At 36.8% G+C, this 16,791-nt stretch overlaps 1 protein-coding gene and 1 pseudogene across 1 annotated transcript; both read left to right on the top strand.

Annotated features, from left to right (window-relative positions):
- The first annotated feature begins 1,918 nt into the window (after positions 1-1,918).
- LOC113776207 (rRNA methyltransferase 1, mitochondrial-like) lies at positions 1,919-4,455 on the top strand. The gene is given in 2 exon segments (XM_027321314.1): positions 1,919-2,962; positions 2,964-4,455. Coding segments are annotated over 2 exon segments (1,614 nt in total). The 5' UTR covers positions 1,919-2,219; the 3' UTR covers positions 3,835-4,455.
- Positions 4,456-8,764: 4,309 nt separating this feature from the next.
- On the top strand, positions 8,765-16,664 carry LOC113773510 (annotated as a pseudogene).
- Positions 16,665-16,791: the final 127 nt, after the last annotated feature.

Raw genomic sequence — 16,791 nt, 5'->3', positions numbered from 1 at the left:
AATTAAAATCAGATGAAGAAGCATGTGCAATTTCAAGCGGCCAAATCAAAGGAGCCAAAAATGAGTAGTGCTAATCCAGGCAAAACCAAAAGAAAAAAAAAAAAAAAAAAAAAAAATCAGTTATATCACCATCAATATATACCACAGGTTTTCTAAGCATGCTCAACAATGCAAATGCAAGAATGAGGATGCCATCTGTTTCCCTTCCCCTCCAAGGCCTCCCTATCGATTGGCCTCTTTAATCTGCTCTTGTCTGAGATCAACCCAGGACAAGCAATGGTTTTAGTGGCGTCATAAAGGGATTTAGCGTGGTGTGTATTTTGCAGTAAAATGAAGAAGGAATCGTGTTATGAAAGCAGGCATAGTTGTCCTCATCAATTAAGGTAACTCCGCGCTAGTCTACTAGAACTGAAAATGGGAATAGTGTACTAGCAGTACAACAAGAAGTGGGAAAGGCACACATATGATATGGTGTCTGCAAACTTGTTCGGATTGTTATTTTTTTTCAAAATTTTTTTTATTTTTAACGCATTTTTAAATTATTTTATTATTATTACTATATATATATTAAATCATTATAGTATATATTTTTTTATAAAATTTTCAAAAAATAACAATCCAAATGGGCTTATATTTGATTGCATGACAAAAGAAGAAGTGACGAAAAATATTATGGAGGTAAATGGAATGGAATGCTCTGAATATAGGAAAATAATAAAACATCGAGACATGCAAGTAAATATTATAGCTAAGTATCTCATATAATTTTACCAAGTATCCATACATGGAGGCCTGCAATGACTCATGTCTCATGCGGTATTGAACCTTAGTCGCCATACCATTTCATGAACAATGAAATGTTTCTGTATCCTATATCACATCCGTTTTAATTTGTATGTCTAAACAAAATTATATCAATATGCACTTTGTAAATATAATATATATTATTAGTATATATAAGATTTACTGTAATAAAATAAAATACGTGAGGGGATGAAAGTAATGCTTACAAATCTTATCCATTTTTGTCATTTTGTGAGCTGAACTGATGGTACGAAAATATGCATTTTTAATTTTCAACGTTCGGGCTGCGAATTGAATTGGTTCTAAAAGTTTAGACCCAACCAAATGTAACCTATTTGCTCTCCTACCCTTTCGGTTTATAATATTTCTCCTTCAACAAATACGTTTCTGAAAATTTCCCAAATGGTCCCTGTTGCTACATAGAAATTTAAGAAAATTTATGAAAGTACAAGGCATACATACGTTTCTTAGTGTTTATGAAAAGTTTGTATAAACTTCATAAGTTAAGATTCAAAAATGAATAAAAACAAGTGGAAAGCATTCAATTTTTGACCAAATGAAGACAAATCACAAATTTCACTAATTGAATCAGCAGAATAAATCACGTTTGGTGATTATTTTTCCATACTTATTACTAGATTGATTTAGTAATTTAACATACATGATTGCTAATTATTATTTGTAGAATTTTTTTACAGGTGACAAATTATCTAGCAATAGCTTTATAGGTTGTGAAATTTATGTTATTTTTTATGTTTTAAAATCTATTACATAGTAAAAACAATGTATAAGACACTTATTTTACGCTTTTACACTACTTTTTAAGATTTGTTACTACAATTTTTTGCAAATTTATAGTGCAACTTGCCAGTTTGGCTCAAATTAAATATAGCGGAGATTACATTTATTTAATCAGGAACCTAGCTCAAATAAATAATTTGGGAATTATATATCTATTGTTCAACATATTGGGGACCAATTTGCCTGACACAACAAACTGTGAGGACTTAAATTGCATTTCTCCACAAATAACTTAAATACCAAGCGACGCCGTTGCTCATGCAAAACCTTACGGACCTTCGGCCCTCTTCTTATTCTTTCGTTATCCTCCGCACCCGCTACAGAACTCCTCCCGAGTCCTACAGCTTTCCGGACAGGAGGAGAGTGACTGAGGGAGTGGCCGGTCAGGAAGACAACAACTCTTGGCCTGAATTTGTTATTCATAAATGTTTACTCGCCCCAAGCAGAACTAAGGTAAACGGGTTGTTGTGCTCTAAGTTTTCTGCTTCTTTACTTCGTGTTAAGGAGCCTTCTAATTTATTATCTCAAGCATAATTGGATAGTGTTTGCAAGGTCAATCCGTAGTATATTGCAATTCGTTTAGCTCCTTTAAGGAAAATATACGGCTTTTCAGGATGTTAAGGCAAATTCATACCTCTAAACCTCAATGTCTACTTGGGTACGGATATAATCCAACGCTGCTAGGGTATACTTCTGAAGTGAATTCTAGGACTTTCTCGTGTTTGGTGAATCACATAACCAATAAAAATTTCAAATTTTTAAGATACAGAAATTGCTTAGTTCAGCTCCGCCGTAAAACCCTTTTTCAAGAAGGTAAAATAGCTAAGGGCTTTGCAAGTGGGACTTCGTTTAAGAATGCTTCAAGGGATTCGGGGAATTTCCAATTGGTTAATGGGGCTAGAAGTTTTTCGAGTTCCGATTCTCAGAAAGTCGCTCAACGCAATGACAAGAATCTTCCTTGGTTAGTTAAATCAAGGGCTAAAGATACAAGGAGGCCTGAGAAAATGGATGTGTCGAAAACCAGCACTTCTTCATGGGAGGAGTCAGCAAACAAGTTCCTAAAAGGTGGTGGAACTGCCGCAAAAGATAGGGGTTTTCAGGGTTGGGAAGGTAGCCAGCACAACTACAGGGGCGAATATGAAAGTATTGAAGAAGAGGATGGAGAAGAAGAAGCCGAAGTTGAGGATATTGATGATCCAAGATGGGATAAAATAAAGAATCAATACAATAGAATTGGTGCAGCGAAACTGGGTTCAGATAAACCAGAATTTAAGAAGTGGAATAAGCAGGAAATTTGGGGTAGGAAAACATGGAAAGATGCTACCGAATCCACAGTGCCAAAGATTGTTGGCGAGGGGATATGGAGTTGGTCCAATATTAGCTGCATTATCTGCTGGAAGAAGAGAATTTTATGCTTTGTATGTTCAAGAAGGGATTGATCTTAGTGGAAATAACAGGAAGAAGAAGGACAAGAAAGGGTTTGAGAAAGTGCTAAGGATGGCAGAGAATATTGGATTGAACAAAAAGGAGATATCCAAACATGATCTGAATATGGTTGTTGATAACAGGCCGCATCAGGGAATAGTCTTGGATGCTTCTCCGTTAGAGATGGTCGGGATCAAGGAATTAGAACCAGTTTCAGTTGAGGGGGAGAGCGGCCCTCTTTGGGTCGCATTGGATGAGGTTACTGATCCTCAGAATTTGGGGGCTATTATCCGTTCTGCTTATTTCTTTGGTGCCTCAGGGGTGGTTTTATGTGCTAAGAACTCTGCTCCTCTGAGTGGGGTTGTCAGCAAAGCAAGTGCTGGCTCACTTGAGTTAATGGAGCTCAGATCATGCAAGAACATGATGCAGTTCTTGTCTTCTTCAGCTCAAAATGGTTGGCGGGTTCTTGGGGGCTCAGTTTCTTCTAGAGCTGTTCCTTTGAATGAGGTTGTACCTGGTGCTTCCACAATTCTTGTTTTAGGCAGTGAGGGCACTGGTTTGAGGCCTTTGGTAGAGAGATCATGCACTGAATTGATTAGGATTCCTGGAAACATTCCCATGGATGTAATTGCTGGTGAAGACGAAGAGATGGAAAGGTCTGAGGTCAATCATGGGGTTCCAGGTAAAGAGTTCAGGTCCTTTATGGCTGTGGAGAGCTTGAATGTAAGTGTTGCGGCGGGTGTGCTTCTTCACCACTTGAGTGGAATCAAATGCAGTGACAATGGCCCCAAGGGAGAGAGTTGATGTGGTTCTCATTTTTGTGGAAGTTCATGTGAACCTGTCACTCGTTTCTCTTGGAATTCAGGGAGTGCATACTTGTCCTAGTTTTGTTTTAATTTCTTGATACATGAAACGACCATTTGTTAAAGATGCTGGTATCTGGATGATATACTGGTGTACTTAGTCCTCCTTAATTGGAGTTGGCTTCATTATTCTAGTCTATTATCGCCTACAGAGTTTGAGCACCAATATGTGTGTGATGATAGAATGTATAAACAAGCCAGCGCATCAAAAATTATGAGATCATGAGTTGGGGATAACACCAAAATGGAGACAATCTGCAGATTTCTATACTGTTCCTAGAATGGTGCTGACACGGTTTTTATTCGCTATTTCTTCTTCCTTTTTTATATGGTAGATAGAACTAGTACAAGGGTTCCCTTAGCTGCTGCTATTCATATAGAAAGGTCTACATCTTGAAACCGATATTTTGCCAAAAACCACATCGGTACACCTGAGAATCTGTGCGCTTTGATATCAGATTTTAGTGTGGGTGTTACCACACCTTTACACCTGCCATAGTTAATTGTAATCCGTAGATTGAGCTTTGCCCTCCTGACCCAAGGAAAAGCTTAAAAAAAAAAAAAGAATCAGTACTCAGCTTGTTAGCTTTTGATAACAATACTGTTCTTATATTACGTAAATGATGCCATTTTCTGGTTAAACTATTTGTTAGACCATTTAAAACCCGTGGTCGAATTGCCTTGTTAAATTCATTATCTCATTGGTACATATATTTGTTATTTAAGTACAGGTAGAGTTGACCAAAAAAAAAAAAAAAAAAGTACAGGTAGAGCGGCCATAGTGAAATAATACCAACATAATACAAGATCTTGAAATTCGTGTGATAATCACTTGGCCAACTTAGGACTTCGGATAGCGATTGAGGATCTTTTGGGTTTGGGAAATTTGCCCTACTCTTTCCCACTCCCAAACGTCTTCGAAAGGCTTGAAAGAAGCTATGACATTTCTCTGTAGCACCCTGTTCGTATTGCTCCCTTAGCCCCAAGCTCCATTCTGCTTCGACCTTCTTTTGGAGTGATAGAGGGGACTCGGGGAATGTTTTAGGGTAATTATGGACGTTCCATGCTATTCTTGCATGTTTTGTCGCTATAACATCTTTACAGGTGAATTGGATGTCATGCTACATCTTTACAGGTAAATTGGATTTTATGCTTGTGGTACCAAAATTGATGAACAGAATCGTAAATGCCTTTCAACTTTGATGATATTGATGAACATTCTCTTGGTGTCTGCCTACATCCTTTTCTGTTGTCATGCAGAGCTGTTTGCAACGTGACATAACATGATCAGGTTGTAAGTGGATTCATTTCATTGCAGTTTATACTACTTCAGGGTGTCACTTATTAGCTAATAGACCAGACTCCTGTGAGTTGCATCAATACCACACGTAAACTCATGCATTACAACAACCATGGTTGAAAGTGAAAGAGGGCGGAAGTCTTTTCTTCTCACATGCAGTTGCAGTTTTGCACATGGCATATGTTTGGGATCTTCTCTTTTTGTCGAAAACGACATAAGACACGCACACCCAACTATGTTTGGGATCTTCTCGCTATTGTATCTAACTTTCCATTGTCAACAAAGCTCGTGGTTCAGGCCTGCCGTTCAGTGACTTAATTCATTAGTCTACGGACTACTCGTGAATTTCAATAATGCCCACCTATTGAGAGTAATTTCATTGTATGGTGTTCTTATTATGGGACAAATGCAGTTTTGGTCCTCAATATTTGGCACTTATGCAATTTTTGTCTTTAAAGTTTCCGCAGAAACAAATCTAGTTCCATATTTTTGGTACACGGTGCAATTTTAGTGCTTAAAGTTTCGTCAATAACAAATATGGGTCCCCCAATGTTGCAAATTTGGAGCATATTTAAAACAGTTAGCGCTTTTTTTTTTTTCAAATATTGGTGGAATTAGTCAGGTATAATCACATATTTGTTGAATTAAGCTTCTTTTTTTTTTTTTTTGGAAAAAAAAAGCAAAATAATGAGTAACCTTGAACAATAAGAACAGCTGGAATAGAGTCGTTGTAGTATCTTAGGTACTCGGAGTGGAAGACTTGTAGGTGGGAACTAGGTAGGACCTCAGCCAAAGGACAATCGTGGACTGGTACTAGCATCTGCACATTCCTGATGCATCCACAGCAACTTATGAATTACTAGTACTAGTATTTGTTTCGACTACTTTGCCGAGTATCCACGTGAGTTAGTAGCATCTGTTTCTGCCTGCGTCAGTTGCTTCTCGATGGAGGATTATAATTCTGCAGATTGCAAATAGGGTTTTGTAGACTCAAAATTCAGGGCACCACAAAAAGGAAAAAAAAAAAAAAAAAGGGAGCAGCTTATGTAAGTCAGAAATTTCATTTTATGCTTCACTATGATCAGAGCCTTCTTCGGGACCACGACCACATAAATGTGTTCCTCAAGGTTTTTTGCCTTCTTCGCATTCCTTTAGTTCATCACTTCACAGGACACTCGAGAAAATTATCCGGTTTTCACAAATGATTCAATTGGTTCTTGTCTAACAAACTACAGGAATAAGCAACAAATTCTGACCTTATATCGTCATAAATAAGAGTCATTGCGGATGATATAATTGAGCTATGGCCGTTGGGTAGTGTAAGCCCCTGGATTTGCTGCTCTTGTTCTGCTTGTCCCTCCTTGTAGCTTGGGAAGTCCGAGCATATTTGAATTTAGATGTGACATGATCAGATTGATGGAATAAAAGCTATTTGATGTGATTTTTAGCAGGCCTATCTGATGATGCTCGCCACTCTTTGATGGTAGGCCGACTCAAATAGGTGATTCGATTACTCACGAGCCGTACCATTTTCCCACTATAAATACCTCCTCATCCCATCTTCTGAAATTAACTGATTCCTCACTAGTTAATTGCATAATTCATTCCCTGACCTTATTACCAATTATTTCGGTTGCTAATTTAGGCATCGAAGTTAGACGGGGCATAAAGCCTTGCTCTGTGACCTCATCCTTCGTCGCTGGCAAGACGCTCTCGTCGAGGTGTCTCCATCAGCTACATTTTACCTACGATTGATATTGACAAAGCAAATCAAGACGTTAATTCCTGGACTTGGTATAAACCCAAGAAACATTTTACAGAAGATTGCCACGAAGGTCATCTTTACTAGAGAAGATGGAGGCTGTGCCAATTGCCAATATTGGTTCCACGGATATGTTATATCGAAGCTTAATCATTAAGGGTTTTCTAGGTAAAACATATACCGAAGCCCTCCCAGAATAATTTTGAAAATCAGTAGAAAACAGAATACGACAAAACCTATCTAATTCTTGTTCGATTCAACGGCTCTATCAGCAATTCAAGATTAATGGGAGATCCTATATTTCAAGTTAATTCCGTGTAAGATTGGCTAAATTAAAAGCTACAACCATACGAAAACAGTTCCGTGAGCTATGATACCCTAATAATGTTTAAGACCTCTTCTCCGTCACTTTCCAAACTTAATCGTTTTCCATTAGTGTAACTTAGGCGTGTAACCGTTACCAGTTTACATTGCACGCGAATCTCAAATCAATTCATCTTATGGATCTATCTGAATCCTGGTTCCGGATATTTGATGATAAATAGACCTGAACCTCAATGGTTATAAAAGGGTTTGGCTAAAATGGAGAGATTAATTGTAAAAGTATCTAAATACAGAATTACAATAAATGTGTGGGAACGTGTATTCAGAATTTATCTTGAAGGAGCATCTCTGAATTTATCATGTTGTATTTTGAAGGAGCTAGCTCGAGTTTGGCGGATTGAGAAAAGATTCGATGAATTTAACCTTTCATTAAATTGGATTGAGTTTGGGCCTAAATATTAGGCTCAAATTAAATATGAGTTGAGTTTGGGCCTTATTAGACCTAAACCAGATATAATCTCAACCCTTTAATCTGCATATATATAATACTAATATTTTTATACTTATGAATTATGTGTGAAAGTATATTAATATATATATTTAAGAAATATTAAATATACAAAATTATGTCATAAGATTCTGAAGGACAAAATTTAGTACGAGCAAGTTGAGAACCTTTGCAAATGTATTGACTATTGATCATGTTTTATTACTATTTTTCACGTGCTTTGAACTAATCGGATATATTGTTGTTAGAAAATTCTTGGTTTAAATGATCTGTTACTAGTTCGTGTATAGTTTCAATGTTGTAGTTTTGTGGATGTTAAATTAGTTTCAGAACTTGATAGTTATAATAATTATAATAAGGAAATTATGGAGCAAGAGATGAATTTGGATTAAACCAGAATTAGATTCACAGCTCGAATATTTTGTGAGTAAAGTATGAGTTTCACACTTATCAACTCAAATCTCATAACTCGAAATTCAAAAGTGATATTAATTATATGAATCGAGTTTGAACTTGTTGAAATCTGACTCATATGGACCGATTAACTAGCTTACTTAAATATCTTCTCGATGGCTAACTAACCAAAGGCAAGTATGATGTACTCGTGGCATGCCTTTGATATAAATTGATGCTTTCAGTGAATGTTTGAAACAATTTTAAATAGTAGAGCTCAATGCTAATCAGAATATAGAAATACGAGGCTTGTAGTCCAAAGGATTATACTCCGAAATTAGGATTAAATAAAGGGCCTGGTGGGTCGCCAAGATCCGAATCACAAAGTAGCATCTTCCTAAAGAGAAAAAAAAAAGCCATCCATTGGAACTCGATTCCCCACCCCCCACGCCCCACTTCTCAAACGCCCGGAGGCTCTCCCTTCCTCATACTGCCCCTATTTAAGTTAACCAACTCAGCCAACGGTCTCTCTCCAATTATTTCTCCAAATACCCCGCACACGCGCTCCCACGCACACACTCGCCCACGCCCACAAATTGCACACACTCACCTTCGAAAATATAAAATTACGCGGTTTCTCACATTTGGTTCCTTTTTCCTCTCCTCTGCTGCTCTTTCGTTTCTCGTCTTTTTCTTCCCTCTCGTCGTCTCTGTCCCTCTGTCGTTCGTACACTATTTCATGGTGATTTGAGAGGGAAGACGACAGGAAAAAGATAAATTATATGTTTGTGGAAGGTTAAGTTCCCAGGGCATTGTTTCTTGCCCTGCCTGCCGTTGCCGAGCTGCTGGATAAAAGTAGAATAGACAAGATAACTGACAAAAAAACAACGAGACGAAGAGACGACGTGCATTGTTGAGAAAAATATCTTCCCCGGTAATGGATACATTGGACGCTATCTTGTTAGGTGCAAGCAAAGCATGCTGTAGTCCGCTGGCCATTTTTATTCAGATCCAGGTACATATATGCTTCTTTCACTGCTCTGTTTTCTGTTTTTTAAGGAGAATTGAGCAAAATGTTATAGAAAAGGCGGTAAATGCTGTGTGGATTTGATTTTGTTTTGCATTGTTTAAGGCCTAGATCTGAGGAATGGATTTGGATTTTGTCGGATATCAGACGCTCAGAAGACTATACTACCACAAATCTTTTTCATGATTGTTGAGTGGGAAATTTGTTAATGTTCTTTTGTTTTTTGGTGGAGTTTGGATTTCGTTTTCCCATTTCTTTCTGTTGGCCTAGACCAAATGTATGGAGAGCTTTTGTGGTGAGTGTTGGATGGATCTGGGGAGCTTGATTTCATTAAAGGCCGCTGTAGCATTTATTGTTTCTCTATCGTGAAGAATGATGAATACCTATATCTCTGAGTTTAGGATTTTCTTCCGGGTTGAATCCACAACATGTGAGCCAATTTTATGCAGATGATGCAGCTCTAAAATTCTAGAGGTGGTGAATTTTACTCCTGGAGAAAAGAGGGGGAACAAAAGATAATTTACAGATTGTGTTATCAGTTAGGGCCTTTTCTCCTTGGTTTAAGCTTTTCTGAAGCTGACTAAGTAAATGTACTCGTTGAAATCTATTTAAAAAGTGCAAGTGCGTTTACTTTGAAGATTTGGGCAGCCAAAAGCAGTTTAGAAAAGCAGGACAGGTGGCTGCTCAGTAGAATCAGCTTTTTGCAGCTTAAGGGCAACACCTAAAAACAGCTTTTTGCCCTAATATAGATTATAATCAACTTGCTTCAACCTATATCAGGGAACATGTTCTTTTTGAAATCATGCTTGGGAGGTAAGCAGACAGTTCCTTTTAGTTTCTGTGAAGAGAGATTTCATTCCTCTGCAGAAGATTAGGGAAGAGAGTGCTGTTAAGAACTACAGAGAGAGAGAGAGGATACTATGGCCCCATTTGGAGTTTGGACATGGAGCTTTTGAAGCAGAAACAAACAGAAAATGTGAAGGAAAATTTTTAGTCTTCCATTTTGTCTCTTAATAATTGCAATTGTGGTTACAGAACTTACATTAGGTTTTTTTTTTTCTATTATTGTATGGAAATTGGAAGGATGAAGAGAAAATGATCTTGACAACTTCTAATCATGATCCGTCTTTCATCAAAAGTACAAATTAAGAATATTATTGCTTGGAACATCTTTAGCTAGAGTAGATTTCAAGTTTACAAACTGAGCCAATGGTACTGACTTAACTTGGAAAAGATATAAATAAGATAAAATTCTCAAAATCACACTTGTTTTTTTTTTTTTGGGTGTCTATTTGTATGATTCCCTTCCTTTTTTCTTTCTGAAGGCTTATGATGGGGTTTAACAGTCTTATTAACAGTCTTATTGTTTTTAACTCTTGAAGTGCCTTTCTAACTGATAAAAAAAAAGAAGAAGAAGCAGAGATCTTCAGGGGTTTAAAATGTTTTTCGTTTGCATTTTGTGAGATTCTTGACAGTAGAAATATTGGATTGAAGAGTGCTTGATGACTTTTTTTTCTTACAATTTATGTTTCACCTTCTTTTGTTGTTTTTTATCTAGGGAATGCTCTCAAACTGTTATTTCTTTTATGAATTGTATTATATATGACATTGTGAGGCTTGTATTCATGCTGCAGGGAATGGGGATAATGGGATCTTGTACCAAATTAGTTACAGTTATGATCCATTTCCTCTACTCTGGCTTTATAAAAGTTCACTTCAATCTTAACATATTTCTATGACATTTCCTTTTCTACTATAGAAGCAGAGAAATAAGACGGATGGCTGAGAGAATGAGAACTGGCAAACAGTTTTTTGCATTTCTCTGTAGTGATATTAATGAGCTCGAGCATTCAAATCAGATCCATTTGCCTCGAGTGTCAGTTATCATGCCTTTGAAGGGCTTTGGAGAGCATAATCTACCACAATTGGAGATCTCAGGTGAAAAAAAAAATGATCATGTGGCAGCTAGTAGTTCTTGTTAATTTTGGTTTAAATTTTGAACTTTTGCAGCAAATGTTTTCCTTTAAAGAGTTAGAAAGTGCGAGAGTTTCTTGGCCTGATCAAATATATCCCCTTGACAACAATGCAGATTACATCTCTTTATGGTGGCCCACTGGAGTTTCTTTTTGTTGTTGAAAGTACAGAAGACCCAGCTTACCATGCTGTGTCTCGACTTTTGGCTGATTACAAGGTACAAATTGGTTTCTGTTTAGTTCAGTCATTGCAATCAACTATCACATATCCAGGGCATCTATAACATGGTACTGTATTCTTGTTGCTTTGAGTTGTATGTCTTGACCCCTCTTACTTCTCGTTGTTTTTTATTTTCCTGATTTGTTTTCTGAATGTCTTTAATGGGAATAAATCTTTTTTCATTTAGTGCCTGGAAGCAGCTTCAAAGATGTCCTATATGGCCGCAAGATACTATCTGGAACATTAAGTAAACAAAGGAATAAAAGAAAATGAAAATCATAATACATAGACTTCATCTGTGTGTGTGTGTTTCTAGGATAAACATTTCTGGTTGAGCTTTTGTTTGTGGTTGCTATGTTGCTCATATCTCAATTTGCATATACTATTTTTGGTTCTGTATGCATGGGTTTGTACCCTACTTGGTTGAAAATTAAGAAAGTTATTACCTGAAAGGTTGTACTCTTTACATGAAGTATGGTGTCATGCATATCAGCCATTGATACATGCCCTTATCATGCAAGTCTGCGTTCTTATCTTCCTTCTTGCTTGTCCTTTCTTTGTCCTGCTTCACTAAATGATTCCCAGGATGATCTTGAGGCAAAGATTATTGTTGCTGGTTTGTCGACAACCTGCAGTCAGAAAATTCACAATCAATTGGTATGTTTTTAGATTTTTAATCTTATGTTCTTCATTCTTTTGACAGGGCACAGTTATACATTAAATGTGGAATCATTAGTTCTCTATAAAAAAAAAAAACTATGGTGCCAGATTTCTTTTTGAAGTCTGATTAAACACTATTTTCTAATGTTAGCATGATTGACCTTTTGATTGGATAATTTTTAAATGTAAATTAGGAAAAAAAAAACTTCAAAAAAGGAAAATTAACTTGTGGACTCCTCTACAGATGATTTAAGGTCCATGCAAAGGCTGGATACATGCCTTTTTTACTGCTGAATTATGTAATTGGTGGTTATACCATCTATGATAAATACATTCTATTGGTTTGTGGTTTCATTTAAAGCTTGGTACTTTGCAGGTTGGTGTGGAGAAAATGCATAAAGACAGTAAATATGTACTATTTTTAGATGATGATGTTAGGTTACATCCTGGATCTATTGGTGCACTTACTGTAGAAATGGAAAAGAACCCTGAGGTTAAGCGATCTCCATAAATTTTTCCATTGATTAGTGTTGATGTTATTCCTGTTTATTAATATGTTTTTACTTGTATCATGACTCTACCCGTTTTATTCTTCAGATTTTTATTCAAACTGGATATCCACTCGATTTGCCATCTGGAAGTTTGGGAAGTTACTGCATCTATGAATATCACATGGTATGGTGTCTTTTCATGCTTTTATTTTTGTCTGCTGGGCTCTTTAAGGGTGGAGCCTCCAAATGATATCAGTAGTTCCATCCTAAGCTCTACTCACTATAATGTCTACTTTAGAACGCAGAGGGTAGAAAAGGGTAGCACACTGGGAAAGTGTAAAGGGAATTCTAATTCCGCAAGGGAGTCTTAAATATTGGGTACTGCAGTGCGGGGGACAATTATATGACTCCTAGGCTGGTCTTGTGAGGACAACATACGATAGAATTTTTTAAATTTACCAAAGCAGAGAAAGATCTTTACATCCCTGCATTCTATATTAGTGTAGCATTTCCTATGCTAGTCTTTCGTGGGAAAGGTTTCGGGTTATTGGGGCTCATTATTTTAGTGTTTGCTTTCTTAGTGAATGGCCATGGTGCTAGTGGGATTGTTCTACAACATTTTCATACTATTGCTCTTTGATCATTATCAATTGGAAAGGTTTCCAAATTTGAAAAGTGAAACACTTTTCATGGAGTTGCAACTTATGGTAACTGTAAATTGAAAAGAGTTCTTTGCACCCGTACTTGAAAAGTCCATACATCCTTATATTTGCTTCCTGTAATCAAGTACTTTTCTGGAAATGATGTCTGATGGTAGCTTAAGATTTTGAGTGGCTTTCTATATGCTATACACCTTATGTTTTCTTTGTTATTATAATCTTTGTTAATGTCTGAACTTGTTCTCTTTTTCCAAAGCCCTGTTCAATGGGATTTGCTACTGGTGGAAGAACATTCTTTTTGTGGGGAGGATGCATGATGGTAATCCTTTTCCCCAACTATCAGCTTTCTGATACGCACATCTGGAATTTAATTTTTCTTCTAATAAGTTGAGTTTTCAATTTCCTTCTTTATTTCAGATGCATGCAGATGACTTTAGAACCAATAAGCATGGTGTTGTTTCGGAGCTTCTAGATGGGGGCTACTCAGATGACATGACTCTTGCTGCTATAGCTGGTAATTTCTTTTATAGTGGTTAAACTGTATCACTGATTGTGTGGCTGGTAGTTGTATATATATCTGGATTTTCCACTTCTAGGGATTATATATACTTAAAGCCGGGCATGCTAACTCTATGAAATTTCATGAAGTGTTGATGCAAATGAAATTTTCTTGTTCCATAGTTCTTGAAGAATTTAAATGTTTTTGGGCATTTGATATCTGCATTCTTGTCATTACATGCTGCCCTGCTCGTCTAATTTCCTGACTCTTACTTTGTGGTTGTTAATAGATCCCTTTATCAATTCATGATCTTCCATAAATTACAGAAACCAATGTGCTTGTTCATACCTGAATTTGTACTCACAGAACCTTGAAACTTTTGCTTCTAAACTATACAGGGAATTAGCTATTCTAGAATTTACAGAATGTGGACCTTAGCTGAATGCTGTAATAAAGTTAGCTTTAGTACTTGTCTTGGATATCTAGTTTTCCCTTCTAACTGTGGTCCGTTTTGTTTCAGGAGCTCATAAGAGGCTCATCACATCACCACCAGTTGCTGTGTTTCCTCATCCTCTTGCTAGTGACCTTAGCTTTTCAAGGTTGGTAGATATGGTTGGAACTTTTCTTGAAGATTTTAAGTAAACTCAAGGATTTTTTAATGTTTGAAGGTACTGGAATTATCTGAGGAAACAAACTTTTGTTTTGGAGTCATACACAACAAAGGTTAACTGGATAATGAATCGTGCATTATTTTCTTCCCACTGCTATCTCTCTTGGGGCTTTGTAGCACCATATTTTATGGCTGGGATTCATGTTGCAGCAGCTTTAAGATGTTATTACAAAGGTTATTCATCTGAAGATGCAGCCTTTACATCTACAGGTGAGCAATTTAATTCACTTTAACCATCAGAGCTGATTATCAGTGATTCCTCTTATTGGATATTTTGATGTTTCTGAAGATAAGAATTCAATCTGGAAAAACTGATAGTAATGCCAAAAGTTGTTACTTAAACTAAGCACTGTCCACTTACTTTTTGAACTTCTACTCTGTCTATGGCATCCTTAAAGGCAGTGCTTGTTTTGTCCAGGGTTGCTACTTGCTAGCTGCCTTACCATATGCACAACTCTGGAACTCCTTTCCATGTGGAACTTGACCAGGATTGAAGTTCACCTATGCAACTTCTTGTCTCCTGAGGCACCTCAGCTGTCTCTTGCTACGTACAACTGGTTTCTTGTAAGTTTAGCTCAACAAACTCGTGATGCATGCTCTTCATTGATTGTCTAACCCTTGGCATTTAGAGTGCAATTCATAATTCATCCTAAGATTGCTATAGAAGTTGGTATAAAAAGGGAAAAAAAAGTATAAACAACATTACAAACTTGATCTTTGTTTTATTCTTAAGCAAAGAACTTTTTATAAATGGTGAATCAATTTAAGTACCAAGTGATCTTAGGGTTGGAAATACACCAAGAGTCTTTCTTTTTTATTTTTATCATAATGGAGCTGGTCAAAACTCATGAGTGAGGACACTTCCTGAAAAGTTTTGTGACCATAAGATCACAAATTAGCCCCTTACCTTGTTCATTTGACGTTTGGCGATCAGGTATTTTGTGCTCTGCTGGTGGATAATTTTCTCTATCCGATTTCAGCAGTGAGATCACATTTTTGTCAGTCTATCAACTGGTCTGGCATCCGATATCATTTGAAGAATGGGAAGATAAGCAAGGTGTGTCTTAATAAGTATCATCGTGCTCTCAGATTGTATTTTGTTAAAATATTGCTCTTATCTGGAATGGAAAATTTATTTGAAAATATTTTAAAGTATGTCATCGTGGTTGATAAGACAGAGTGAAACAGAATCTATAGAAACAATTTCTGTTGGAGAAATTAAGAGGTGGACACTCTGTCATACAGTTTTCCCCATTAACAATTTGTTTCATTTAATTTATTGAAACTATATTTGCTGTTACAAGTACAAGAATTTAAACACACACACACACATACATAAATAAATATATATATACACACACACACACACACACACACATATATATATATATATGAATGTTTGCATGCCTGTGCATGCATTTGCATTACTTTTTATGCATTTCAAAACTGCGCTAGTGATTTGATAAATTTATATTGCGTTTTGCTTATTCTTTTCTGGTAAGTAGCGTTCATTTCCGGCTATGACTGGATTGAGGTAGCATTCTGCGATACTTATTCAATTTCCTTATGTTGGAGCTAGATTCTGGGAGTGATTACTTCATCCTGAGTTTAATTTCCAGTCCTGCAGAACCTTTTTTTTTTTTTGGTGAAAGTGTTGTGAACATCTTCCCCGACCGCATTCTGCTTACACGGACAAATTCTTTTCTAAATTCTGATATTGTAACATTGTTTGGCTTCATTTCGTATCATTGCTTGCCCCTAAGGGCATATCACTTTTGTTAGCTATATTACCTTCGAATATGCAGAATATAATGTATGGCTTTCCCCTTCCCTCTCTCCACCTCTTTGCCTATTGTACAGATTGACAGACCCAAGGGAAAGGGTCCAAAATTTACGGATTTGGGAGGAAAGCGTTTGTATGGGAAGAAAGGTATTCAGCCCACTGCTTCTCTTCTTTATTCTTTGTCCAGAAATCTGGCACAGTGGCGCCAGCCCAAGAAGTATGATGTATAGGAAGAGCCTTTAGCAACTAGAAGTAATTCTTTGTTCCCGGTTCTGATAGCCCACAGTGGACATTGGGGATCATCATTTTTCGCCTGATTATGGACGAGATCAACGAGTATAGATTAAGCGGTAGTTTTTTGGTTGGTTGTCTATATTGATTTATTAAATCGATTGATTCTTGGGGGGCCAAGTTGGCCCATTTTTTGTAATTGTATTGATCGTTGCTGTAATTTAATGAGAATATTTCCCCATTCATGCAAGAAAAGTTATTAGAACTTTTATTCTTTGTGCTCCTTTTTCTCCTTTTTCGTTGCTGATCTTCACCCAAGAATCCCAGATTCACTGTTGCCACTCGGTAGACAATGTGAAACTTTATGGATGTTAATGAACCTCCTTAGTAGTCCCTGC

Source organism: Coffea eugenioides, chromosome 6 (assembly GCF_003713205.1).
Source record: "Coffea eugenioides isolate CCC68of chromosome 6, Ceug_1.0, whole genome shotgun sequence".
Classification (NCBI taxonomy): domain Eukaryota; kingdom Viridiplantae; phylum Streptophyta; class Magnoliopsida; order Gentianales; family Rubiaceae; genus Coffea; species Coffea eugenioides.
The sequence above is the reverse complement of the archived record's forward strand: the minus strand, read 5'-3'. Positions and strand labels throughout refer to the sequence as shown.